Here is a 27,939-nt window from a genome sequence, read left to right as displayed (position 1 = left end):
TTCCCGGGCTCCCCTGGGGATACTACTTCTCTGCTCCAGGCCCCCCCAAATCAGGCCGTGAGGGTGTTCAGAGGCGGCAGCTAAGTCCACTTGCCCACGGTGGGGGTGAGGACGAGCCCCAGTTGCCGGGGCAGGCAGGGGATGAGACCCAGAAAGGGCAGGGGGCTTGGGCACGGTCACACGGCCAGTGTGGAGGGACAAGGTCTGGCCCGGGTCTGTGTGGCTCTGGGGCTTGTGGTACCGCCTCTCCAGTATGAGGGGGGCTGGGCAGGCTTTGGCAGATGTGGGATCCTCAGCCCTTGAAGTGCGGGTGTGAGCGGCTTGGGGTAGAGAAGAGGCCAGAGAACGGCGATGCCCAGTGGTACGTTTGGCCTCAGGGGCTGGGTCTGTGGGGGAGGGTTCTGGGGGAGGGCACCCCCGCAGCTCCGGCCCCTCTAACTTGGACAGGGCCCAATGTGGGCAGGTGGGAGGGCGGGGGTCCCCCCATAGCCAGGGGTCCCTGCGGGGCCTGGGGAAAGCTCGGCCTGGAGGAGGAGGTGACCTAAGAGAACGGCCCATCCACGCGTGCCCACCAGCCCACGGCTCACAGGGGTAAATAATTGAAGGGCAGGTCACACGAACCTGCCCGCGTCACAGGATGCCTTCCCCCCGGGTCTGGTTACGCCCCAGATCACATTCTGACATCCCTGGCTGGTGAATAATTAAGCTGCCACCTCCCCGGCCACCGCCGGCAGGCCCTCACCTCTGTGCTACTCTGCAGGATTCTTCACTCCCTTAGAGCAGTGGGCACTGGAGGGGACTGACCCTCGGCGCTCCCGGCCCTGCCAGCACCCCCAGCCTCCTGCTCAGCACCTGGGTCGAAGCCCACTCCATGGCCCCCGAGATGGACCAGTTCTACAGGTCCACCATGGCCATCTACAAGGTGAGCGTGTGTGTGTGGCTGGGGGCCCGGGGCCCGAACATCCGTTCCCAGGGCTGGAGGGTGGAGGGTGTGCGTGGGCGCAGCATGGTCTGTGAACCAGTCTGGCTTGTGCGCATGACATGGGGATCCCTGGGCGCAGCCAGCCTTCTCACCTCTTCCCCAGACGTGGCCCACCGGCCATCAGGGTCTGGGCACATGCAGACCGAAGGCCCCCACCCCAGCCCCAACCTGAGGCTCGCAGGGCGGGGGTTTGTCCACACGGTTACCCAGGGAGCGACAGGCCTGCTGAGACAGCACTCCTAGATGCCGCTCAAGGCAGGACAGAGGACCTAGGGTGGCCAGAGGTGGGACAGGGGGGCCGGAGAGCCACCTGGCCCACGACTGGAGAGTCCCTCTCTGTCTGTCTCTATCTTCCCGTCTCTGTCTGTCTCTCCTTTCTGAACCCCTCACTCAAATTTTCTGCTTCACTCCAGAGAGGTTACTGTAGTCTGCATAGACTTTTATTGAGCACCTACTGTGTACAAGACCCTTTCACAGATAAGCCTCATGGCACCCTGCCTGTAGGATAGAAAATAATCACCCCAAATGATAGATGAGAAAACCGAGGCCAGCAGGGTTAAACAGCTTGTTCGAGGTCACCAGAGATCCCAAAGAGGCTGCTGGGATTTGAACCAAGACCCAAGTCTTAAGTCCATGCCCAGCGCCCTTTCCACCATGGAGGGTACTCTCCTGCCGGCCATGGCCTGAGGTGGCCTATGACCCAGCCACAGCCTTGCTCCCGAGGGGCTCTTCTTTGGGAAGGGCAAGATCTGCCCTTGCCCCTGAGGTGACTGTCGGCCGCCTGTGTGTTCAGCCCAGCGGGGCCTGGACCCAGGGCAGGGTTGAGCCACACCCAGCTGGGGGCCCACAATGGACCACAGCCTTCAACCCAGTGGGAGGAGGAGAACCTTCCAGGCACACTGTCCTGGGAACAAGTTCCTGCCAGGGCAGGCGTGTGAGCCCAAGGGATAGCCTCCGAGGCCCCTGCAGCAGAGTCAGGATCCTGGGTGACTCCGCATTTCTAGATGGGTTCCCCTAGGGTCGGGCTTCTCTCTGGGTCCGGGGGTGCCCTGCTTCTGAGGCCCAGTGACTTGCCTCCCTGCCCATCAACGTTTCTTCCTCTCCCAATCTATCCCCCATCACCCCTTGCCCTCCGGCTCCAGAGTATCATGGAGCAGTTTAACCCTGCCCTGGAGAACCTGGTGTACCTCGGGAACAACTACCTCCGGGCCTTCCACGGTAAGTGCCCAGCCCAGGGCACCCAGCCCCTCGGCCGTCACTGCCTGCACCCACCCGGTCCCTCCGTGCACTGGTGTCCCCACCCATATTCTCTGCACCCCACAGCACACACTCAGCTCAGGCTCAGCCCTACACACTCCTGTCCACCACCCTCGCCCACACCCTCCTCGGCCCACTTCTTAAGTGCCCTCAGGATGCTCCCAGAGACGCAGAGCCAGGCCCTGGTGGCCGACACGGCCCCAGCCACACACACAGTGATGCTATAGGTCGCCTTGATGCTATCCAAGGAGCCCGCTGCTATGCCCAAGCCCTCCCTGCCCTTTCGGACCTCAGAGTCAAAGCCTGCTTCCCCCCCGCCCCCACCCCCAGCAACCTCAGCCCACCCCTACCCTGCGCATCAGAACTGGTCTTCCACACGAGTACACGCAGGTGCCTACGCCCCTGCCCATGACAAACCCCCGGATGTCCGGCTCAGCACCGATCCCTGTGCTCGGGGCATCCGCCCTGGGCCCTGCCTCCGCAGGGGGGTGGGGGGGAAGCCCACCCCCCGCTCCACACCCGCTTTCTCCCCTGGCCGACGCCGCCTGTCCTCACGCACCACCCAGGACACCCCTCCCTGTCACGGACGCCTGTGGCAGACCCCACAGTGTCCCCTCCACGTGCCCTGTCAGGAGCGGTCTTCAGAGGGTGGAGATCAGGGGGCGGGGGGGAGGGGGCTGGATCCGGACCCATCCCCCATCCCCACGCAGCTCTGTCCGAGGCGGCTGAGGTCTACTTCAACGCCATCCAGAAGATCGGGGAGCAAGCCTTGCAGAGCTCCACCTCGCAGATCCTGGGTGAGGCGCTCCCCCTCCCACTACACCCCCCACTCTCGCTTGGGCCTGGGGGTGCTCTCCTCCTAGCCCTGCCTCCACCCCAGGCCTCCTCCTGCCGTCCGGGCCCCTCTGTCTCCCTCCTGCCATCCCTCAGGCCCGAGGCCTGCCTCGCCCACCGTCCTGAGATCGCGGGGAGCGTGCCCGCTATGTTCTTGCCCTTCCAGGAAATCTCCCCAAGACGCAGGCCTTGCGGCCACGGCCCGGACTCCTTGGAGCCCAAGCCCCTCCCCACCACTCCCTGCAGGGCTGTTCCGGGGCTGGGACAGGCACTGCCACCCTCCCAGAGCCATCTGGGAACTCCCTGGACTTTGGTCCCCAAATCCAGCCTCTGGCAGCCCCCTGTAGCAGCTTCTAGCAGGAGGAGGGGTGGGCGGGGCCGGCCGCCCCACTGAAGCTGCTGCTCCCCCTGCCTCCAGGGGAGATCCTGGTGCAGATGTCAGATACCCAGCGGCACTTGAACTCCGACCTGGAGGTGGTGGTGAGTATCAGGCTGCTCGGCCTGGAGGAGACTGGGCTGTGTTCCAAGGAAGACCAGGGTCCCGACCTCCCACATCCTTTCTCAGGGAGGACTCCCTGGGACCCTTAGCGACACACGAGCACTGCCCTTCTGGGCACCCGCCAGCGCCAGGCTGTGCTGGGCGTGTTTATCTGCCATATGTTGTGCAAGCCTCCAGCAACCCTGGGAGGCGGGAAGTACTTCCATCTCTGTTTTACAAAGGAGGAAACTGAGTCTCGGAGATCCAGTCCCTTGCCCCAAATTCCAGAGTGAGTGGAGGAGCTGGGGAGAGAAAGGACCACTGCCCGGGCGCATCCGGCCAGGCCCTGCCCCCTCCCTGGCTCCGCGGCCCCTCCCTCCACGCCCCCAAGAGAGTAGCCAGGCACTTGACCTTGTCATGCCCACGAGGAAAGCCCTTCCACCCCCGGCCACCCACAGAACCAAACCCAGTCTTCTCGGTGAGGGATTCCAGGCCCTGCTGAGCCAGCAGTCTCCCCGTGACGCCCCCCCATCACAGCCCAGCACCCCAAAGAGCTGCCCTCTGCAGACGCGGCCTGGTGCCCTCACCGCGGGGCTATCTTCGTGCTGTTCTGTCAGGCTAGAACCACCCCTACCCTTGCCGGCCGGCACCTTCCTGAGCCTCCCTTGACCCCTGGGCGCGTTCATCACATCCCCCTCTGGACTCCCAACGCTGCTTCTATCTGTTCTTAGCACGTGGTGGTTAAGAAAGCGAACTCCGTAGCCGGAGCACCTGGGTTCAAAGCCCAGCGCCACCCATCATTGGCTCGTGACCTTGGACAAGACTCTCTGCACTTGGGCTTATCTGTGTGTGAAACGAAAACAGCCGGAAAAACCGCTGGCAGGATTCTTGTGAGGCCTAAGCGACTTCCTATGGCCCGGCACCCACCTGTAGCCCTCCGTGCGTCTCCACTGTGACAATTAGAGGCAGAATCTATCACCCCGTCTCTATCTCTGTGGGGGCTCGGATCCCTGCAAGGGCTGGGCCGGAGCGTGGCACCAAGCAGAGCTTTGCCCAGTCTGGGTAGAAAGAGTGAGCTTTGAAAAGGGGGTGCGGCCTGGCCGCAGGGAGAGGAGGCGAGAGGGCATTCCCAGAGGGGGCCGGCGGGCTAGGAGCGTGTGTGGTGGGCAGAAGTGAGCCAACGATGGGGAGCCGGCGCGGAGCGAGAGAGGACCTGATGGTGAGGGGTCCCGGAAAGCTCGGGAGGAAATGTCAGCTCATTGCCACAGCACGTGGCTCTCAAATGTGGGGTGGGGGCCGGGAACCGCTGGAAGTCAGGGTGCTCTTTGGGGGAACGCCGTAAAGGCACTCAGCAGTTTGGTCACTATGTCAAAATGGGGAACGACGTCACGAGCAGAGAACACGCATCCTGCACAGGAGGAAACCCTGGTCCTGGGCGCCCGTCTGGCGGCCACCCGCAGGCTGGGAGCCCAGCCGGTGCCCCTTCCTGGGGCTCAGGACGGGAGTTACGGAGCACACCTCGTGCGGGGAGCAGGTGACTTCCGATTCTCGGGTTTGATGGCTCTCCGTGTCACTTGTGGCACATCTGGGCTGGCTAGGGACAAGTGTCATCCAGGGCCTCTCTGTAAGGAGAGCTGCCCGCTCTGGGTACCAGTGTCTTGGCTGTGACAGCCAGGCAGGGCCTTCGGCCAGAACCGTACCAGACCCAGGACGCCAGAGGCCGCCTCCCCCTCGGGCTCATTCACTCGACAGCCATTTGCTGCCGGGTGCCAGGCACTGTTCAGGCACCGGGGAGACCCTTGCCTTCCCCAAGAGAGGAGACGGACAAAACCCTAGACTAGCAAGTGACAGCTTAGATGCAAAATGTGCTCTGGAGGAAAGAGCAGGGAAGGTGGATAGCAAGTGTTGGAGGGCTTCAATTAAAAAAAAAAAAATTTTAATGTTTATGACAGAGAGAGAGAGAGAGAGAGAGAGAGAGAGACCATGAGTGGGGGAAGGGCAGAGAGGGAGAGGGAGACACAGAATCACAGAATCAGAAGCAGGCTCCAGACTCTGAGTTGTCAGCAGAGAGCCTGACACGGGGCTCGAACCCACGAACCTTGAGATCATGACCTGAGCCGAAGTCGGACGCTCAACTGACTGAGCCACCCAGGCGCCCCCAGTATCATAGACTTCAACACATTTGATGTATTTTAGTCCTCTGTGATTATTGTCTTTGGCAAAGTTGAAAATGTCCCCTCTTTGGCCAGTAGAAGCTTCTTCAGTCTGGCTCCTGACTCTTTTGGGCACAACCCTACTGGTTTTGATAGCTTGCTGGGTGTCTTGCTTTGCTCAGCCTCTTCTGGTATTACACCAGCATCTCCTTTGTTCCTGGTCTTCATCAAGAATCCTGATTCTCGGGGCGCCTGGCTGGCTCAGTCGGTTGAGCATCCTACTGTGGCTCAGGTCATGATCTCACGGTTTGTGAGTTCGAGCCCCGCGACGGGCTCTCTGCTGTCAGCTCGGAGCCCATTTCTGATCCTCTGTCTATCTGTCGGTCTGCCTCTCTCTCTTTCAAAAATTAACGTTAAAAAAAAAAAAATCCTGATTCTCAAGGATACAGACAAGGAAAGCATTCAAATATCCCAGTTGCCTTCTGGCATGGAATGTTGAGTGTTGGTGTTGAAAGGTCTGATCGTCTATTTTTTCCCATCGTAAATCACTTACTTTTTTAACCTAGATGCCCGAAAGATTTCTTTTCTGTTTCTTAAGTTCAGTAATTTGTCTAGATGTGTCTTGATGTTGATCAGTCTGGGTCAATATGATCAGTTATATGATATACTTTTTCAATATGTAGTTTTAAATATATATTTTTTAAATTTTAGGCATCGTTTTTTTAAATTTTAGGCAGTTGTCTTGAATCCCGGTTTTTAGAATATTTTTGTTCTCTGTCTTTGCCTTTCTTCTTCAGGGACTCCTATTATCTGTATGTTAGATCTCCATAGCTTATCTTCAATATCTGTTTCTTCCTCTTGGCTATTTTTACTTCTTTCTTCATTTCTTTTTTTTCTCCTCCACTTCCAGATATTATGATTTAATACCTAGACCCCGAATGAAGTCCGTAATAGAAGTCCTATCATAGTTGTATATGTATACACAATAATATATATTATCATATATAATATATATTATATGTTATTGTACATATGAATATAAATATATTATATATGATATAATATATGTTAAATATATAATATCAGCTTGAAATTCACCTTTTTTTAAAGTTTATATATTTTGAGAGAGAGAGAACGAGCAGGGGAGGGGCAGAGAGAGAGGAAGAGAGAGAGAAAATCCCAAGCAGGCTCTGCACTGTCAGCACAGAGCCCCATGCTGGGCTTGAACTGATGAACCATGAGATAATGACCTGAGCCGAAGCCAAGAATCAGACGCTTAACCAACTGACCCACCTAGGCACCCCAAAATTCACCCCCCTTAAAGTGCACGATTTAGAAGTTTTTAATGTACTCACGGAGTTTTGAAACCATCCCCACTACCTAATTTTAGGACATTTTTGTCACCCCCTTCCCCAAAACACCATTCCCATTGGCAGTCACTCTCATTTCTTCACTTTTCCTTAAAAAAAAAAAAAAAAAAAAAAGGTTTCTGGATGGCTCCATCGGTTAAGCATCTGACTCTTGATTTCAGCTCAGGTCATGATCTCACGGGTTTGTGAGATCGAGTCCTGAGGCGTCAGCCTCCACGCTTCAATGTGAAGCCTGCTTAGGATTCTCCCTTTCTCCCTCTTTCTCTGCCTCTCTCTCTCTCTCTCAAAATAAAGAAATAAGCTTTTTTAAAGAATTTAAAAAAGTCTTCCTCCTCTTTGGCAACCACTTTCTGATTTCTGTCTCTAGAGATTCATTTTGCCTGTTGTTGGACTTCATACGAGGGGAATCGTACATGAGTATTCCTCTGTGTCCCACCTCGTTCCCTCGGTGAATTTCACGGGCATCGCTGCTTTGTTGTTTGATTGCTTAGTATTCCACTGAACGAATATACCACAATGTGTTTATCTGGTTTTTCCGTTGATGGCTGTTGGGGTTGTTTCCAGTTTGCGATTATTGTGAAGAGGGCTGCTGTGAACACTCTTATACAAGTCTTTTGTGGATATACATTTTCATTCCTCTTGGGAAAATACCTGGGGGCAAAATATGTGGGTTTCAGGGTTAACGTATATTTAGCTCTAATAAGAAATCGTCAAAGAGCTCTCCCAAGCTCTTGTGCTAAGCCGCACCCCTGCCAGCAATGTTTGAAAGCTGCTGCTGTTCTATGCACTTGCTATGTTCTTGCACTTGGATGTTGTCAGCCTTTTTCATTTTAGCCATTCTAGACGGTATGGAATGGTACTTTATTGTGGTTTCATTTTGCATTTGCCAGTGACTGAAGACTTGTAACAGGCTTACCAGATATTTGCATATCTTGTCTCATGAAGTGTTTGATTAGTACTTTGCCCATTTATCAGGTAATACTTACTGTTGACTTATAGGAGTTCTTTATATAGTCAAGATATGAGTCCTTTGTCAGGTATATGCATGGTGCGTAGTTTTTTGCCCAACCTATAGCTTGTCTATTCATTTTCTAAATAGTGTCTTTGATGAACAGAAAGTTAGACTTTTAGGAAACCCAATTTAGCTATTTTATGTTTTTCATTTTATAAAAGGTGGAATCTGTTTAAACTCAGTAAACTACCTTACAGTTCATGAGTCAATGCTATGGCAACAGCAAACACCAAAAAGAACACCTGTCTCTACTAACTTGACAATTTTAAGAAATGGCTTGTGCTCATATCTTATTCAAGAAATCGTTGCCTACCCCTTTGGCAAAGATAGTCTAAGTATTCTTGTAGAAGCTGTATGTTCTGGGCTTTACGTTTATTTCTATGACCCACCCTAAATTTGCTTTTGTGTATGAAGTGACATAGAGTCAGGGTTCTTTTTCCCCCTGTATAGACATTCGATTGTTCCAGCACCATTTCAAAAAGACTTTGCTTTCCCATTGAAGTCACTTGGTGTCTTAGTCAAAAAAATTTTTGTTGTATATGTGTGGGTGTATTTCTGAGCTCTCTACTCTGTTCCGCTGATATATATTTGTCTATCCTTACAACCATACCACACTGTACTAATTGTTATTGCTTTATAGTGCGTCTTAAAAATCAAGTAGTCTAAGAATTTTGTTCTTCTTTCTCAAAATTATTTTGGACATTCAACAATGTTTGTATTTACATATTTAGAATCAGCTTGTCAATTCAAGAAAGTCTGCTGGAATTTTGAGAGGGATTGCATTAATCCATAAATTAATGGTCATCTTAATATTGAGACTTCTGATCCATGAACATGGTATACTTCTCCATTTATTCATTTCTCATAGCAACACCCTGTGATTTTCAGGGTAGCAGTCTTGCACATCTTTTGATAGATTTATTCCTATGTATTTGATTTTTTAGCCATTATAATTGGAATTTTTAATGTTTACTTATTTATTTTGAGGGGGCAAGAGCATGTGCATACACACACATCAGTGGGGGAGGGGCAGAAAGAGGGGAGGGAGAATCCCAAGTAGGCTCCTCACTGTCAGCACAGAGCCTGATGTGGGGCTTGATCTCATGAACCTTGAGATCATGACCTGAGCTGAAAGCAAGAGTCAGACATTTAACTGACTGAGCCACCCAGGCATTCCTACAGTTGGAATTTTTCAATTTGTCTCGAGTTGTTCATTGTTTGACATTATTTTAGTAGGATCGCTCTGGCTCCTGTACTAAGAATAAGATATCAGGGTGCCTGGGTGGCTCAGTCAGTTGAGTGACCGACTTTGGCTCAGGTCACGATCTCGCGGTCCGTGGGTTCGAGCCCCGCGTCGGGCTCTGTGCCGACAGCTCGGAGCCTGGTGCCTGCTTCGGATTCTGTGCCTCCCCCTCTCTCTGCCCCTCCCCCGCTCATGCTCTGTCTCTCTCTATCTCAAAAAATAAAATAAAAACATTAAAAAAAAATTATCAGCAGTGGAGGACAAAAGCAAAAGCAGGAAGACCAGTTTGGAGGCTGTTGCAATAATCTAGGGGAGGATTGAAATAACTTGGGAAAGTGGCAGCACTGGTAGTGTTGAGAAGAAATCAGATTGAATGTAGAGCTAATAAGACTTTCTGATGGAGTAGACGTCAGTTGTAAAAGAAAAGGGAACATCAGAGTAACTTCAAGGTGTTGTCCTGATCAACTGGAAAGTGGAGTCGCCATTAGCCAATGTGGGAAATATTGAGTGTGGAGCAAGCAGTTTGGGTGGAGGGGAGAGATCAGGGACTCGGCTTTAGATATGATAAGTTTGCGATGCTTCTCAGAAAACCAAATGGAGATGTTGTATGTACAACTGATGTTGTATGATGTTGTATGTATGAGTTTGGGGTCAAGGTCTAGGTTCGGTTGTTCGTCTGGGAGTCGTGAGCACATGGACGGATGAGCTCATGGAGGTAGTGGGTGTAGGAAGGGAAGGGAAGAGGCTCTGGGAGATCAGGAGATGAGGGGGAATCAGCGGGACAGACAAGAGGCAGTGAGGGTGGCGAGTGGGAGTGGAGGTTAGGGAGTGTGAGGAAAACCAGGAGAGGGCGGTGGGCCGGAAGCCAAGGAAGGAAGGTGTTTCGGGAGGAGGGAATGGTCAACTGTGTCAGATGATGACCACAGGATGAGTCAGATGAGTCCTGACAGCTGGCTTTGCACTGTGGAGTGTCAGTGACTTCAACAAGGACATTCTTGTTGGCATGGTGGGGCACAGACTGACTGGAGGGGCTTCCCGAGCAAACGAGAGGGCAGGAGTGGGATCAGCTCACAGGGACAATTCTTTCAGGGGGTTTTCCTGTGTAGGCGACAAAAAGATCTCTTGTAAGTTACCGAAAGAAGTCAATACATAGAGCTTACAGTGCGTGTTTTCTACAGTGGGTCTGCTCTCAGCTTCTGTACTGAGGTGCTCACAGGACCCGGTAATGAAGGATATGCCGGGAGAGGAAACCCTGGGAAGGGCAGTCTCTTTTCTGACCTGCTGGGAATCTGACCTGCCCGGGGTTGATGACTTCCTTGTTTCAGAAGCCACCTGCTAATAGTCCTATGGTTTCCCCATAACAAGAGCTCAAAGTTCACATCAGTTATCAACCTCTTAATAGATTCGTTTCTTCTGGAGCCTGACAAAGACTTTCCATTAACCCATTGGTGCTTGGGCCCCATCTTAATGGGACATCCTGGGTCTGTGCCCTCTACCCCTTCGGCGATCACAGCCAAACTGTGCCAATGGGAAGAATTACAATCCAGCCGCCCTGTTCTAACACACATATCCACGGCGTGGCTCCGTTCATACGTGGCAGGAGTGACATCTGATCACATGCAAGGTTAGCTTATTCACAGCGACATCTCCCAGGTGAGAGTAGGAAAAGGCAAACAGAATTAGGAGGCGGGGAGAGGCCCCCAACTTGTCTCCTGCACTGACAGCACTGAGAGCCCTTTGATCTGTATTTTAAGAACATTTTAAAAGAGCTCCTGCACTCAGGCCTCCTTGGGGAGACCGCTCCCAGCCACCCAGGGCCCTCAGCTGGGGGCAGGCTGCACAGCCTCCCTTGCCTACCTTTGTGACAGTCCTACTTCCCCCCATCCCCTACCCCCCTGCACGGCTCAGCCTGCCAGCGCGGAGGTCATTCAGGCGGAGCTGCCGCGTCCATTCTGTCGGGTTTGCGCATCGCAGATATTTTCTGTGGCCTTCGGCGTGGTTCAAGTTCGTCTCCAGGTACCACTCATCCACTTTATTAGTGCTCTGCTTACAAAGTTGCCGGGCTTTTTGAAGGTCTGCTCCAACCCCTCATCTCCCCCAAGCCCCGTTGTTTATTTTGGGCGATTTGTGCAGATTTTCAAGAACATACGCTCGGAGTTCAAGCACAAGTCTTAGACTGCCCGGTCAGGGGGAAGCAGAGCCCGGGGAGGGGCAAGTGAGGCGCCCCGAGGGCTCCACTGGGAGGTCCCGCAGTGCAGGTTGAGGTGGCTCACTTCCTCACTTCCTGGGTCCAGCAGATAAGGGCAGAAACGTGGACTTGGTGCCACTCATAACACTGACCCCCTCCCCCCGTCACACACACTCACCAGCAGCCACAACTCAGGGTTCAAGGCGTGGCCAGTCCCGAGGGGGCCACACTCAAGCTCCCCTACAGACCAGCCGTTACCAGGGTTTCAGAAACAATTATGGGAGGGAAAAAAATGTAAATTCTGCAACTTGAAAAAAAAAGTTGGTTTACCTATTTATTTTGAGAGAGAGCGAGCGAGAGCGGGGGAGGGGCAGAGAGAGAGGGAGAGAGAGAGAGAGAGAATCCCAAGCAGGCTCCGCACTGTCAGCGCAGAGCCCGACGCAAGGCTCGAACTCACGAACCACGAAATCATGAGTCAGACATTTAAACGACTGAGCCACCCAGGGGCCCGTAAAACTTGCAACTTTTATACTTGGCTGGTTTTCCCCGCATACGAGGAGAAGATTACCAGCATTCTCTTTCTGGGCAGTGCCCTGGCCCAGGGGACAGAGCGCCCACAGCACAGCGTGGGGACCCCTGTGGCAGCAGGCGGCATCCACTGAGGGTTCTTGAGCAGGTGCTGCTGAGGGGAGAGGGTGTGCAGACAAGGCTGAGCAGAGACAGGAGTGGCTGCAGGGTGGGGGAATGTGCCGGGTGACCACCAAGGCCCATAGCGTCAAAGCTCTTCAGGTTCATAAAGCTCAACCTTCAAGAGCATCCGGCCGAAACTTCCCTGTTATAGATAGGGAAACAGGCCCAGAGAGGGGCAGCATCTTGTCCAAAGTTACAGAGCAAACTGGAGGCTGAACTACTAGAGTGCAGGTTTTCAGAGCCTGAGCCCAGTAGCTTTCCTGGCCACGCAGGCGGTCGGCCGCCTCCGTCCCACCTGTCACGCGAACCGGCCACCCCTCAGTGAAGACCTCTCAACAGCTGTGAGCGCTTTCCCTGGGTCGGGCCCTGCCCACGGTGCTGGGGACACGGAGATGGGTCAGCCGACGTTCGTGCCCACAGTGGCTCGCTGCATCTCCAAAGGGGCTGCGACCAGGGGCGCAGGAAGAAATCTGGCCTATGGCTCGAAGAATGAAAAGTAAACGAACAAACGTATACACGGTCCAGAAAGGAAACGGGAGAGCGGGGGATTCCGCTGGGGAAGTCGGGAAGGCCTCCTGGCAGAGGGGGCAGGGAAGCTGGTATTTCAAGTTGGATAGCACATTCCAGGCAGAGGGTACCGCATGACCAAAGCACAGACTGAGTCTAAGAACCAGAAGACGTTGCTACACGTATCGGACCGTGTGTTGCGACCCAGTTACCACACTGAGTGTTTCGCATTTTTAACCATTCAATCCTCCCTCCCTCTGGGTGCTTTTATTATGACCGTGTCTCCGACAATTGGGCAGGTGCCTGGGGTGTGAGGAACGCGGTGGGCTGTATTAGACTGGGCGGTGCGAGGGATGCTGGGGTCTGGAAGGATCGGGGCCACCCTGCCCACCCCCACCCTGTACTCCACACAGGTGCAGACGTTCCACGGAGATCTGCTGCAACACATGGAAAAGAACACGAAGCTGGACGTGCAGTTCATCAAAGTAAGTCTGCCCCGCCCCCCCAGCCCATCACAGGCAAGACCGCCCCTCCCCATTTGATGGATGAGCACACCGAGGCCTGCGCTGGGTATCGACTGGCCCCAGGCTGTACGTGTTCCCAGCTGAGCCCCCGCCCCCCCTCTCTCCACGCCACCCAAGGACAGCCGCCAGCACTACGAGATCGAATACCGCCACCGAGCCGCCAACCTGGAGAAGTACATGTCTGAGCTGTGGCGCATGGAGCGCAAGAGGGACAAGAATGCGCGGGAGATGAAGGTGCGTGGGCTGGGGGGCCAAGCCGGGCTCTGGGGGGGACGCCCTGACAATCCCCCTTCCCCCCTGCCACCCAGGTCCCCCGCCCAGCATCAGCCCAACTCTAGGAGGGCCACTTGCCATGCCCTCTGCCGTGAGCAAAGCCAGAGCGCTCAGCCAGCCCCTGGCGGCTGGGCACCACCGGCCCTCCGGGGCCACCCTCAGCGCTGCTCCCTGTGCTGTCACTTCCTGGCCCTCCCCAGGCCTCCCGCCTTCCACTTCACTGAGAAAACCGAAGGCCCTCAACCATGCTGCTCCTTGATCACGGTAGCGCAGGTCCCCGCCATCCCCCGCTCCCTCCTGCCCCCCAGCTAGGCCCGGCCCTCCTCCCCAGCTCGGGGGCCCTGGCCCTGTCCCTCTGTCTCCAAGACCTCTATCTCCTTTCCTGTCTCCTCTTCTATCTCCTTTATTTTTTCTTGTAATGTTTATTTATTTATGTTTCGAGAGAGACGCAGAGCAAGCAGGGGAGGGGCAGAGAGAAAGGGAGAGCGAGAATCTCAAGCAGGCTCCGCAAAGTCAGCACAGAGTCCAGCGCGGGGCTCGATCCCACGACCCCGGGATCATGACCTGAGGGGAAATCAAGAGCTGGACGCTCATCCCACTGAGCCACCCAGGCGCCCCCAGTCTTCTGGCTCCTTCAATAGGCTCTTACCTCTCCTCTTCAGAATCTTCCCTCCCAAGTAAGGGCTTATGAATCAACTCATTCACATTTTCTTAAACCAACCTCCCCGGGCCCCACTCCATGCTTGGCCCGGTGCCCGGAAAGAGGCATGGCCGTGAGGCGTTCCCCGGGCCGGGCGGACACAGAGCACGAGGATGCCCAGGAGAGGTGGGCCTGGGAGCCAGGATGGGCTGGGCGCTCCAGGGAGGGCCTCAGGGAGGAGGTGGTTCAGGAAGGACAGGGGGGCTTCGGACAGCTGGCACTGGGGGGAGGTGGGATGTGGCAGACACCCACCCGCTGCCTCCTGCTGGAACCCGCTTCTCCCCCAGGAGAGCGTGAACCGGCTGCACGCACAGATGCAGGCCTTCATGTCCGAGAGCCAGCGGGCAGCTGAGCTGGAAGAGAAGCGGCGTTATCGTTTCCTGGCCGAGAAGCACCTGCTGCTTTCCAACACCTTCCTGCATTTTTTTGGCCGGGTGAGCGGGGGGCCGGGGCCGGGCTTAATGGGGGGCCTTCCTCGGGTCTGTGCTCTCTGTGAGCTCGCTACCCCCAGAGAGTCCCCTGCCTTTGCCTGCCTTCCTTCCTTCCCCTCTGTAGATATTTATCTTATTCGTTTACTCTCCCCATCTATTTCTTTGTTTGTTTCTATGTTGATTTGTGTCATCAGCTATTCATTCATTGATTCCTTCGTTCATGACTTTGCTTATTCTCACACTCATTCACTAATTCACGCCCCTCTTCATTCACGTAGGAACCGTTTACTTTCTCATTCCTGCTTGCGGGTACCATTTGCAAATTCATTAATTCATGGGCGTATTGAGTTATTGCCTATAATTTTATCGTATTATTTAAATCCTCTGTGCTCTTGCTCTGTTCTGTCTGCTAGACCGAGCAGAGAGTCTTTCGCTTTTCACCGGATTTCTTTTTTTAAAAAAATATTTACTTATTTATTTTAATGTTTATTTCTTCTTTTTAAAAAAAATTTTTTTTTTTTAATGTTTATTTATGTCTGAGACAGAGAGAGACAGAGCATGAGCAGGGGAGGGGCAGAGAGAGAGGGAGACACAGAGTCCGCAGCAGGCTCCAGGCTCCGAGCTGTCAGCACCGAGCCCGCTGCGGGGCTTGAACTCACAAACCGTAAGGTCATGACCTGAGCGGGAGTCAGACGCTTAACCGACCGACCGAGCCACCCAGGCGCCCCTTTTGTTGGATTTCTAATGGATTTTGCTTTCCATATTCAGCTGCCCTGTTGATAAGTGCTGTTGGGTTTATAACTATCTAATCTTCTCTGTAAATATTACCAGCTATGGGGGCGCCTGGGTGGCGCAGTCGGTTAAGCGTCCGACTTCAGCTCAGGTCACGATCTCGCGGTCCGTGAGTTCGAGCCCCGCGTCGGGCTCTGGGCTGATGGCTCGGAGCCTGGAGCCTGTTTCCGATTCTGTGTCTCCCTCTCTCTCTGCCCCACCCCCGTTCATGCTCTGTCTCTCTCTGTCCCAAAAATAAATAAATGTTGAAAAAAAAATTAAAAAAAAATATTACCAGTTATGTATTTAAGGCCTCTCAGAATCCAGTCTGATGCTTTTCATTTTACTTTGCCTGAGATTAAAATTACCCTCCTTTCTCTTCTGTTCTCTTTAAATGTGTTTTCTGTTACTAACATACAGCTCAGTTTGATTTTTTAAAATTTTTTTTTTTCAACGTTTATTTATTTTTGGGACAGAGAGAGACAGAGCATGAACGGGGGAGGGGCAGAGAGAGAGGGAGACACTGAATCGGAAATAGGCTCCAGGCTCCGAGCCATCAGCCCAGAGCCTGACGCGGGGCTCGAACTCACAGACCGCGAGATCGTGACCTGGCTGAAGTCGGACGCTCAACCGACTGCGCCACCCAGGCGCCCCTCCTTCTCCCCTTTATTAGTCCTTTTCATCTCTACTCACGATGACCTCACTTTGTGACCCTCATGGTAATCGATATTCATCTATTATCTTTTCCAAAATATACGGACACCCCCCCCCCAACGCCGACACTACTCTGTCCATCGAGCACCCTCCCCAGCCCTTAAGATAAGGCCTTGGGAAGAATTTTCCTGCCCTCCCCGGCACTCTAAGATGTGGCCTGACGCCTCCCTTCATCCTCCCCAACTCCGGCTCTTGGTTTTGCCAAAAAACTTCGGGACTTTTAGTTCCAGGCTCTCACTCGTCATTTCTCTGCATCATGACCCACGTGACCAGATACACCGCCCGCCACTGTTTTCATTCCTTTCCGTTCCCACTGTCTTGAGGTCTCTGTCCCGATTAACTGAACACGTTCTGCAGACACATCGTCTGAATCCGTGCACAGCTGCAAATGTCCCACTTTTACCCTGACTGCCGGGTGGCACGTTAGCTGCTTACAGGACTCCAGAGTTGTGGCCCTTTTCTCCTGTGGCCCAAGATGATGTTCCTCCGGCTTCTAGCGCTCCGTGCTGCGGATGCTAAGTCGGGCGCTGGTCTGTGTCCTGGCTCTTTCTCTGGATGCTTGGAGATTTTCTTGGTGTCCTTGGGACTCAGAAACTTGTCTGGTTACCCATAGACGAGGGCCTATCCGGGCCCCTCCCTCTGCGGGCTCAGGCCTATATTCAGGTCAGGGGAGCTATTTGCTCTTCTGGTTCCTAAATTATTAGCTCTCCGCCGCCATTCCTTTTCCTCCTTCTGGAACTCCACATCTACGACCCCCCCCACCATGTGTTCGTCTCTTCTTGGTCTGTATTTTGAGATCTCTCTCCCCTTGACTTGTCAGGCAACTGATTGTGTCCTCAACAGGACTACTCTCTCTTAGAGTTCATCTGTTCACTGTGTTATTTTTTTTAGGTTTATTCGTTTATTGAGGGAGAGAGAGTGAGGATGAATGAGCGGGGGAGGGGCAGAGAGAGAAGGAGAGGAAGAGAATTCCAAGCAGGCTCCAGGCTCCGAGCTGAGCCTGACGCGGGGCTTGATCTCACAACCGTGAGATCGTGACCTGAGCCGAAGTCAAGAGTCGGACGCTTCACTGACTGAGCCCCCCAGGCGCCCCAGTTCATCCGTTGAATTTTAAAGCTTACAGTCCTGACCTTTGTCTGGGTAGGAAGGTGTTTGCTATGCAGCAAAGGCTCCGGTCAAGATCTTGTTAAGCTTGTCACCCCTTCTTTCAGCTGCCTGGGTGGTCTGCTGGGTCCTCCTCCCTGACCACTGGGTCCTCTTAGGTACCTGTTTCTTTCCTTTGCCTCCTCATGGTCCTCTTCCCATTCTGAGGTGAGCTGCAAGGGCTCAGGCAGAGGTACTGACAAATGTGGGGGGAGGGGGCAGTGGAGCCATCTCGACCCCAGTGGGACCCCATCTCTAACTCAGGTCTTCCTGCTGCATATCAGCTCTCACTCAGCCTCAGGAATAGGGATTAATGTAGCCTACCCATGTGGAGAACCCCCGCAGACAGGGCTGCCGGGGAAGGTTGCGCAGGTCGTGCACTGCACAAGGGTACCTGGTTGAGAGTAGGAGCTATGCTCTACCCTCAAAACTCAACACACTCGTGCAGACTGTGTTTCCCTGGAGAAAGGAGTCTTTCTTTCTTTCTTTCTTTCTTTCTTTCTTTCTTTCTTTCTTCCTTTCTTTCCTCCTTGACATTTTTATTTTATTTTATTTTTATTTTGTATTTAATTTTATTTTTTTTAACTTACATCCAAATTGGTCAGCAACAATGATTTCAGGAGTAGATTCCTTAATGCCCCTTACTCATTTAGCCCCCCCCCCAACAACCCCTCCAGTAACCCTCTGTTTGTTCTCCATATTTAAGAGCCTCCCGTGTTTTGTCCGGGAGCACTTCAGGCCCCTGCCAGCCCCGCACTGGTCAAAGTTCTGTCCTGCTGTCTTCTCTAGGTCCAACAGGGGCTGATGCCTCACAGTTCCTACCCGCCTGGCCTGGTCTAGCTATTCACCCCTCTGGGGGGTGGGGGGTGGCTGGCGGGATGTACAGAAGGAGGTGCCAAGGACACTGGGACATGATCTTTCCACCGTGCCTTCATAAATTGATGACCTTGTCCCTGCATTTTCCAATATCGTTTGTTCTTTCATTTATGTATTTGTTTTTTTTTTTTAAGTGGGGAAGGAGCAGAGAGAGAGAGAGAGAGAGAGGGAGAGAGAGAGAATCCCAAGAAGGCTCTGAGCCGCCAGTGCGGAGCCTGATGCAGGGCTCGAACTCACAAACCGCGAGATCATGACCTGAGCTGAAGCCGGACGCTTAACCGACTGAGCCACCCGGGTGCCCCTCATTCACGTATTTAATAAATATTTTTAAAGCCCCGCTGTGTCTATGAAATAGAGGCTCTGTCTCTATTTCCATCTGGGTCCCTGACCCACCCACCCACCCAGGCAGCTTCTCTATTCCTGATGCCCCCAACAGGGCTCCTCCCCCCGCACCCCCCCGCCCCGCCCCAGCCTCATCCCTCTGTCCAATGCTTCCAATTTCTGTGCATTCTTATTTCGTTTCTGTTTCTCTTTCTTCGTATTCTTGTTCAGTTTCCCAGCCTCTGCGCCCCGGCTGCAGACCTAGCAACTGATTTCACTTCTCTGAGTCTCATTTCTTCTCTGGCAAAAGAAGGAAATAATCCCCTCTTCACAAGGTTGATGTAACGATGTAAGTTTCATGCGAAGGAGCCCCTGCTCTCTCCCCTCCAAAGATGAAAACAAAAGCTGCCCTTCAGGAGATCTGTCTGCTTGCAGTCGGCTGCCCCCCACAGCCAGCAGCAGACTCCCGCCTCCCCGCCTCAGCCAAGCCCCTTCCCCAGTCTCTGAACCCAGGGACCCCCTGGTGCTGAGCAGAGGTGGGAGACGCTGTCCTCACAGCCAGCCCCAAGCTCAGGGCTCAGCCTTCTCCCCCTGCCCCTCCTCTCTCCCACGGACTGGGGTTCCATTCCAGAGCTGTTTTACCTTCTTTTAAATGGTCTTCTTGAGACCTAACCCACACAGCACGTAATTCACGAATCATGCGATACGTGGTCTCCTGTGACGGGCTCCTCTCACGAAGCTTCGCGCTTTTGAGATTCATCAAGGTTGTGGCAGGAATCAGTACATCATTCCTTTTTTACGATTTTTTTTTTAAAAAGTTCATCTATTTATTTTGAGAGAGAAAGAAAGAGAGAGAGAGAAAAAAAACATGAACAGGGAAGGGCAGAGAGAGAGAAGGAAAGAAAGAATCCCGAGCAGGCTCCACGCTGTCCGCACAGAGCCCCACACGGGGGCTCGAACTCACAAACCGTGAGATCGTGACCTGAGCCGAAATCAAGAGTCGGACGCTCAGCCGGCGGAGCCACCCAGGCGCCCCGGTACATCATTCCTTTTTATTGCCAAATAACATTTCATCGTCTGGATAGACCACATTTTATTTATCCATTCATCCGTGGATGGATATCTGGGTCGTTTCTACTTTGCGGCTATTAGAAATAATGCCAGCAGGGATAGAAGTGAAAGTTTTTGCAGGGACATGTTTTCACTCCTCGTGGCTCTAGGGGATAGATTTGCTAAGGATGTGGGGTAGGTATCGTGTTGCTCTATCCAGCTGGTTTTTAGGACACACAAGATCTAACTCCCGAAGATAGTCAAACATACGTGTTTACCTGTCACTCTGTCTACAAACAGAACGCACCAGATTTGGAACAAGATTGAAAGAATGATGAGGGGGCGCCCGGGTGGCTCAGTCGGTTGAGCATCCGGCTTCGGCTCGGGTCACGATCTCACCGGTCGCGGGTTCGAGCCCCCGCGTCGGGCTCTGTGCTGACGGCTCGGAGCCTGGAGCCTGCCTCGGATTCTGCGTCCCCTCCCTCTCTCTCCGCCCCACCCCTGCTTCTGCTCTGTCTCTCTCTGTCTTTCAAAAATGAATACACATAAAAAAAAAATTTTTTTTTTTTTTTTTTAAAGAAAGAATGATGAGGGCCTGAGCTCAGCAGGCGGTCATTCTCACGGGCCTCCCGTGACCAACCCTGGCTGAGTCTGCGTCTGGTCAATAGCATGCCTCTCGGCCCGCCTCGCCCTTCGGGCTTCTCCGGGCTCGTCACAGGTGTGCGAGCGTATCTCCAGGATACGTTCCTAGGAATGGAATCGGCGAGCCCAGGGATGTAGGCATTCGTGGTGCCAGTTTACCCTTCTGCCAGAAAAATGGGACAGCCTCTTTTCCTCGATGACAGCGTGACGGCAAACTTGTCCCTCTTTGCCAGCCGGCGAGGTGAAGATGGTCTCTCCAGACGTGGTTTCATCTTATCCTCGTCTTACAAGTGAGACTCATACCTTTCCATGTTTCAGAGCCATCGGACGCCCTTCACTGTGCTATCAGCGTCGTTTCCTCCATTTTTTCTTATTAGTTTCTCGGAGCTCTTGATATGTTGCTGAGATTAGAGCTTCCTTGGTGATGAGAGGCACGTATCTGCCCGGTGTGTCATTTATCGCTTGACTTTGCTTATTGTAGGTTTTGCCGTGCTTAAAAAAATTATCTTGACTTAACCAAATGTATCCGCCTTTTCTAGCATAGGGGGGTCCGTATCATACTTAGACTGGCTCTCCCACTCCATCCCTGTTTTGGAAATCCCCCCACGGTCTCTTTATGGTTTTGAAAGCCTGTGCGGTGTTTCTTCCCGACCCCTGGCTACGCCGCCCGGAGGCAGGGCTGACAAAAGCCAGTAAAATGCTGCGCTGTCCAGGCTGGGACTTGGTGCCGGGGCCTTTCCTCCCAGAACGCCCTAGCACCCGTGACAAGACAACGGAGGGGCTGTCCACCCTAGTGACCCGCTGGCCACTTGCTCCTGTGACGGAGTCGCCGCTGTTTGGCTGCCCGAGATCCCCATGAGGTTTTCAGCAGCTGGCCCAGACTGAAGGGAGGAAGCGTCCGAAGGTGCCATCCCAGGAAGCTGTCTCAAGATTGACTAGTGCAGGCCACGCCAAGGCTCACTGGCTGTGAGACCTGGGGCCAGTCATTAACTGCTCTGACCCTCAGTATCTTCTTCCATAAGACGGTGGTAATTAATAGTAACATCTAATTCCCAGGGCTATTGCGAGAATCAAATAAGACGATACGGGCGAGGCTTGAACACTGGGCCTGGCGCAGCGTAAATGCTCGACAAAGGGAAGCTTTGCTTATTCCTAAGGTGACGGTCTTGAGCTTGGCCTTGGGGGAGGAGATGCTTGACTGGAAAAGGGAGAGGCCTTTGTTTATTTATTTTTTAATGTTTGTTTACTTATGTATTTAGTTTTTAAATTCACATCCAAGTTAGTTAGCATCTACTGCAACAATGATTTCAGGAGCGGATTCCTTAGTGCCCCCTTCCCCATGGAGCCCCTCCCCCCTCCCACGACCCCTCCAGGAACCCTCAGTTTGTTCTCCATATTTAGGAGTCTCTTCTGTTTGGTCCCCCTCCCTGTTTTTCTATTATTTTTGCTTCCCTTCCCTTATGTTCATCTGTTTGGTCTCTTGAAGTCCTCATAGGAGTGAAGTCATAGGATGTTTGTCTTTCTCTGACTAATTTCACTTCGCATAATACCCTCCAGTTCCATCCACGTAGTTGCAAATGGCAAGATTTCATCCTTTTTGATTGCTGAGTAATACTCCATTGTGTGTGTGTGTGTGTGTGTGTGTGTGTGTGTGTGTGTGTGTATACACACCACATCTTCTTTATCCATTCACCCATCGATGGGCATTTGGGGTCTTTCCATACTTTGGCTATTGTTGATAGTGCTGCTATAGACATTGGGGTGCATGTGTCCCTTCGAAACAGCACACCTGTATCCCTTGGATAAATGCCTAGTCGTGCAATTGCTGGGTGGTAGGGTAGCTCTATTTTTAGTTTTTTGAGGAACCTCCATACTGTTTTCCAGAGCGGCTGCACCAGCGTGCATTCCCAGGGGGAGACCTTTGTAACGGAAGAGAGCACGGTGTTTCGATCATAGCTGGGATTTAATTTATAGAAGTGACTGAGTGACAGCACAGAGAGGTCAAGGCCATTGAAAGACGGGATGGTGTGAATAATTTCACTGGGCTCTGGGCTCTAGGGGTTGCATCTAACTGTCTGGCACCTGGCTCTGGGGTGATTGAGGACAGGGGAAATACTGGCTTGGTGTGTGTTAGATAAGGGAGGTGGTTAGGGATGTGGGTTTTGGACCGGTTGTTTTGCATACGTGCTTCCTGGCAAGTTGCTTACTATCTCTAGGAATTATCGGGCCCCGGGAGGGACAATCTGGGCAGGATTAACAAAGCCCTGGGATGTCAACACGTAAAATACAGAAAATTAACAAAATGATGTTTTTTTTATGTTTACTTATTTCTGAGACAGAGACAGAGCATGAGTGGGGGAGGGTAGAGAGAGAGGGAGACACCGAATCCTACGCAGGCTCCAGGCTCCGAGCTGTCAGCCCGGAGCCCGACGCGGGGCTCGAACTCACCAACCGTGAGATCATGACCTGAGCTGAAGTCGGTCGCTCAACCAACTGAGCCACCCAAGCGCCCCCTAAAAAAATGATTAATGCACACAGCAGGTCTGACATTTAAAGCCCTCTCACCCCAGGTTGTTATGAATTGCGGGGTCAATTGCTGAGTTTCCTGTCCTTGAAAGTATTCAAACAGTTAGACGCCTATGTACCAGGGGCACTAGGGGTGCTTACCTAGACCAAAAGGAATAGACTGGAAAAACTGTATTTGAAGGGCCTCTTTTAGGAAACCACGCAAACTGGCTTACCCAGGAGAGGTACTTATCCCTTTGGTTAGTTTATCCCTTTAGTTCGAGGGGTTCAGGTATGGCTGGATCTAGGAGCACACGTGTGATTGGAAATTTGCCACGTTTCCTTAGCTGTAGTTTCCTGGGTTGGCTTCACTCCATTTAGCGAAACCGATGAGGTGACCCCGCCGCCATCTCTGGCTCCTTCCGGCTTGACGATCCAGGGCCCGAGTTCCCAGGCCTAGGGTGTCACTTTTGAGTCCCCAGCTCCGATCTGGCTGACCCCGGTGTTCCCCCCCCCCCCCCCCCCCGCACGCGGCCAGGCCCGGAGCACGCTCCAGAACCGCGTGCTGCTGTGGAAGGAACAGTCGGAGGCCAGCCGCAGCCCGTCGCGCGCCCACTCCCCCGGCCTGCTGGGCCCCGTGCTGGGGCCGCCCTACCCCTCGGGCCGCCTGACGCCCACCCGCCTGGACATGGTGAGGCCCTGGGCGCCCCCGCCGCTGTTCGCGCCCCCGCCGATCCCCGCACCCGCCACGGCGCCCTGGGGCCCGAGGCCCCCCCCATGGAGCCTCCTGCCCCCCAGGCTCCCCGTCTACGCAGCGCCCCTGGGCCGGCCTTTCCTCCCCGGCGCGGCCTCGGCGCCCCCGTGGTGGCTGGGCCGCAGGCCCCAGAACCCCTACGCCGACGTCTGGGACTGGGGGTGGGGGCTGGACTAGGGCGCCGCGGCCCACCCCTCCCCTCCCCGCCCCACCCTCCCCTGCCCGTCTCCCCTCGCAGCCCCAGCGGCCGCTCGCGGAGTTCAGCTCCCCGCGCAGCCGGCACGGCTCCGGCTCCTACGGCCCCGGCCCCGAGCCCGCCGCCGAGGCGAGGTCCGCGTCCCAGCTGGAGCCAGACCGCCGGTCGCTGCCCCGGACGCCGTCCGCCTGTGAGTGGCCCCGGCGCCCCGGAGCGCAGAGGGAGGGCCGGGGACGCGGGGGCCGGGAAGGGGCCCAGATCGCGGGGGAGAACCCGCCACCCACGCGCCGCCGCGCTCTCCCCGCCCCCGGCAGCCTCGCTCTACGCCGGCAGCACCCAGCGCTCGCGCTCCAACTCCTTCGGCGAGCGCCCGGGCGGCGGGGGCGGCGGCGGCGGCGGCGGGGGCGCCCGGAGAGTCCGCGCCCTCGTCTCCCACTCGGAGGGCGCCAACCACACGCTGCTGCGCTTCTCGGCCGGAGACGTCGTGGAGGTGTTAGTGCCAGAGGCCCAGAACGGCTGGCTCTACGGCAAGCTGGAGGGCTCGTCCACGTGAGTGGGCGCCCCCGGGGCGCAGGGGAGGGGGGTGGAAGGAGCCCCCCCCCCCACCGCCCCGCAGGCTTCCTCGCCCCCCAACCTCCAGCCCCAGGGCGGTAGACGGCTCTCCCCTTCTCCCGCGCGGCGCTCCGTGTCCTCATCCAGGCCAAGGGGGTAGGAAGAGCCTCCCTGCCGAGTACAGGGCGGTGGCCCTCGAGAGGAACGAACGGGAAGGTGGGGCCTTGCTGGAGCCAGGCAGTGACCCCCCACGGGGCCTTACGGAGACGGTGTGGTGCCCACTCGTGCGCGTGCGAGGGAGAGCAGGGAGGAGGGAGGGCAAGAATAGTGGCCTGAGTGAATGAATGGAGGCTTAGAGGGAGGAGTCAGCAGGTGCACGTCAGGGTGCTTGCAAGAGGATGCACGGATGTGGGGTGCCTACGCAGACTGAGGGGTGAGTGGGGAAGCATGTGAACGGGCTGGCAGAAGGGCAGGCAGGTGGAGACGGATTAGGGACTGGCGGTCCGTGGGTGGCTGCCCACGTGGATCCTGGATGCGGGAGGCAGGGTGGGATGATGGACGGATGGAGGGGTGGAGGCCCGGGGGCTACCGGATCAAGAACGGAAGGCTGTGCTGGCGACGTAGGGAGATGGCGACAACCACCAGGGTTGGAAACCCCTGCTTCGTGGACCCGCACAAGTCCCCACAACAGGCGTGTAGCAGACTGCCCCCCGGGGACCTGAGTGTCAAACCACCGGGGGCCCGGCGCTCTCCACCCACGTTCCCGGGACATTTTGCGGTTCCCTCTGTGCCTCACAGGTCAGGGAAGAAGGTGGCAAGTTTTATCCGTAGGCACTTTACGGTGAAGGCGGAAGCAAAACGCGTGGAAAATGCTTCTGGTCTGTCAGTTTGAGGTGAAATAGCTCCTAGTCACCTTCAGGCGAGAGCGCTGTTGGTTGGGTCTGGAGGTCTAAGGTGGCTTTTTGTGGAGAACGCTTTCCAGAGTGCTTGCAAGAATCCGCTGGGCTCCGCGGGGTCCGAAAAAGCTAAGGAACGTCGCGCGAAGTGCCTCTCCCCGAACCCTGGCTGTTCGGGAGGGGCGGTGATGAGCCTCCAGCCAGGCACGGACTCTAAGGGCAGGGTGCCCGGGGTCCCCGGAACCAGGGTTCTAGGGTGGAGGGAAGGGGCAGGGCTGAGGAGGAAAGGGCACTGGCTGGTATTAGGCACCTTAGGCTCGAGTGCCCTTTCCCCTGGCTGGTACAGTTGCCCGTGATCCCCGGGCCCCCCACCCTGTCCCCTGTCCCCTGGCAATCATCCGTCTGTGGGCCTGTCGGCCAGGCCGGGGGCCTCCGGGGAGCAGGAAGCGTGTCGGGCTCTCTGTGGGCCCTCGCGTGGTGGGTACTCGGCGAGTAGCCAATGAAGCCGGTCACCACATGTCCTCGGACACGTCGCCCTCCTCCTTGGACTTCCGGCTACCCCCCCAAGGTGACCTAGCCCCTGGCGTGACATGAAGCTGGACAGTTGGGCTTGAAGGTGGACAAAGGTCTCCCGGAGGGGATTCAATGAGTTACTCTGGGCACAGCCTTTCGAGCAAGGCCTGGCACACAGCGCTGCCCAGTAACTGCCCTCGGAAGTGTTCTTTTGGGCACGGTTGTCGGGCCTTCTGCCTATGGGACCCTCTGCCTCCACCCCGCAGGAGCGGCTGGTTCCCCGAGGCCTATGTGAAGCCTTTGGAGGAGGTGCCTATGAGCCCCACGAACCCCTTGACCCCAGTGACCTCCATGAACCTGATGAACCCTATGAATGAGCTACCTTCCAGGTACCTGGGTGGTGGGAGGTGGGGCGGGGGTGGGGACTTCAGGGGGAGCGGCCCCACCCCTCAGGGGGACATCTGTGAGTGGCAGTCCTGAGTGCACCCAGCCTCCTTCGGTCCCCGGAGGAAGGGGACCCTCACCTCTCCACATGCCAGAGTCACTGCCTCCGCCCCTCTGCCTCCTCGGAGGACTGCCTCCAAGCCCTGTGGCCTTCCCCCCACCCCCTGCAAGGGAAGAAGCTGTAGGATGCTGAGGGGCCCAGCAAGATCGGGGGGGGGGGGGGGGGGGGGGGAAGCAGCAGGGGCCTGACGCCTGACCCCCTGCCCGTCCCTCCTTGCTCTGGACTCAGATCCTACCCCCTCCGGGGCAGCCACAGCCTTGATGACCTCCTGGGCCGGCCGGGCAACTCTACAGCACCCTCGGAGTACTGGGACGGCCAGTCCCGCTCCCGAACCCCGAGCCGGATACCGAGCCGCGCCCCCAGCCCTGCACCTCCGCCCTTGCCTAGTAGCCGCCGAAGCAGCGTGGGCAGCATGGGGGTGGCGAGTGACGTCAAGGTGAGCCCCCCCCCTCCTCCCCCCCAGCCAGTCCCCAGCCCCGGGCTCATCCAGCAGGCTGGGAGACTGGAGACCGGGTGACCCTCCCTGCTTTGCCACTGGCTGGCTGGAGGGGGGCCCTCCCTCCCCAGCCTCAGTTTGCCTAATCTGCAGGGAGGTGTGGGATGGACTTCTGAGCCTGGGGCAGAGGGTGGGGGGAAAACATTCCTCTCAGGGACTGGAGCCCCCGTGGTCCTGCCGGGAGCACTGGAAAAGGCCCGTCCTTCCCACCTCCCGGGAGAGGCAAGACCAGCGTCCTGGGTCGGACGGAGCCTGGGCTGGGGCTGGCTGGGCAGGACCGGGGGTGGGGGGTGGGGGTGCAGGGAGAGCAGCTGGTGCCCTGGCCCAGAGGCTTCTCAAGTCTGGAACCCACAGAATTCTGAGCTTCGGAATGCCTGGGCCTGATTTCCCCGAAGCCTGGCCTGCAGGGGCCTCTGGTCTAGTCGTCTGCCTTCCTGGAATGGGGAGTTGCAGGGGTGGGGGCTCACTTGCCCCTTTCCCCCCCCTAAACCTGGCCTTTCCTCCACCCTCACTGCAGAAACTTATGTCCTCGGAACAGCACCCTCCAGAGCTCTTCCCTCGGTGAGTCCTAGGACAGGAGTTGGGGGCGGCGTGGGGGTGGGGGCTCGGCAGGGGTTCTGGGGAGGGGGGAGGTGAGGCAGGGGTGAGAGGTGACCGGTGGGGGCAGGAGGTCGGGGCGGACATGGCTCAGGCACCTGGCGACCTTCCTTGGAGCCAGAGCCAGCTGGGCGGCGGGGGTGGGGGGGTGGGGGGCGAACCTGGGCCCCTCTCACCCCGACCTCTCCCCTCACAGGGGCACAAACCCCTTTGCCACCGTAAAGCTGCGGCCCACAGTCACCAACGACCGCTCAGCGCCCCTCATCCGCTGAGGCGCCCTCCTCCATCCGGGGTCTGAGCTCGTCCCCACACCTGCCCAGGGGCTGTCGGGAGCTGGTGGCAGCAGCAGAAGTGGCAGCGGTGGACCCAAGAAGCCGGGGCCCTGGAACTGGGGGTGGCTGCCCCTCCCGGGGGACTGACCTGGGGTCTGGGACCTTCAAAGTAAAGCAGGCAGAATGGGGGACAGGACAGTCTCTTCCCCTCCAAGGGCCCCAGGACTCTCCCTGGGGGCCTGCCTCGTACACCCCACCCCCTTTCCCTTTCTCTGCCCCAGGAGGGAGGAGACCCGCACACCCCCTTCCCCACCGCCCCCCCCCCCCATACGTCCGTCCTCCTGTTTAACTTTTGTAAACGGGGAGAAATAAAGCAAGGAGACACAGCAGCAGGACTGGCGGCGTCGAACTGGGGGGACAGGTGGGGGGTGGGGCATGGAAGCCTCCCACTGGAGGACGGTGTCCAAGAGGTCCTGAAGGTCACTAGGAGTTCC

The 27,939-nt window shown here is 55.7% G+C and overlaps 1 protein-coding gene across 1 annotated transcript; it reads left to right on the top strand.

The window, feature by feature from the left end:
* The first annotated feature begins 50 nt into the window (after positions 1-50).
* On the top strand, positions 51-27,834 carry BAIAP2L2 (BAR/IMD domain containing adaptor protein 2 like 2). Its single transcript, XM_023257731.2, has 14 exons — positions 51-922; positions 2,125-2,200; positions 2,950-3,036; positions 3,492-3,553; positions 13,128-13,199; positions 13,356-13,472; positions 14,499-14,645; positions 23,203-23,355; positions 23,657-23,804; positions 23,929-24,163; positions 25,842-25,964; positions 26,309-26,516; positions 27,094-27,137; positions 27,370-27,834. Exons 1-14 carry the CDS (start codon positions 872-874, stop codon positions 27,443-27,445), a joined length of 1,599 nt encoding a protein of 532 aa, XP_023113499.2. The 5' UTR covers positions 51-871; the 3' UTR covers positions 27,446-27,834.
* Positions 27,835-27,939: the final 105 nt, after the last annotated feature.

The sequence above is a fragment of the Felis catus genome, chromosome B4, assembly GCF_018350175.1.
Source record: "Felis catus isolate Fca126 chromosome B4, F.catus_Fca126_mat1.0, whole genome shotgun sequence".
In the NCBI taxonomy this organism is placed as follows: domain Eukaryota; kingdom Metazoa; phylum Chordata; class Mammalia; order Carnivora; family Felidae; genus Felis; species Felis catus.
The sequence above is the reverse complement of the archived record's forward strand: the minus strand, read 5'-3'. Positions and strand labels throughout refer to the sequence as shown.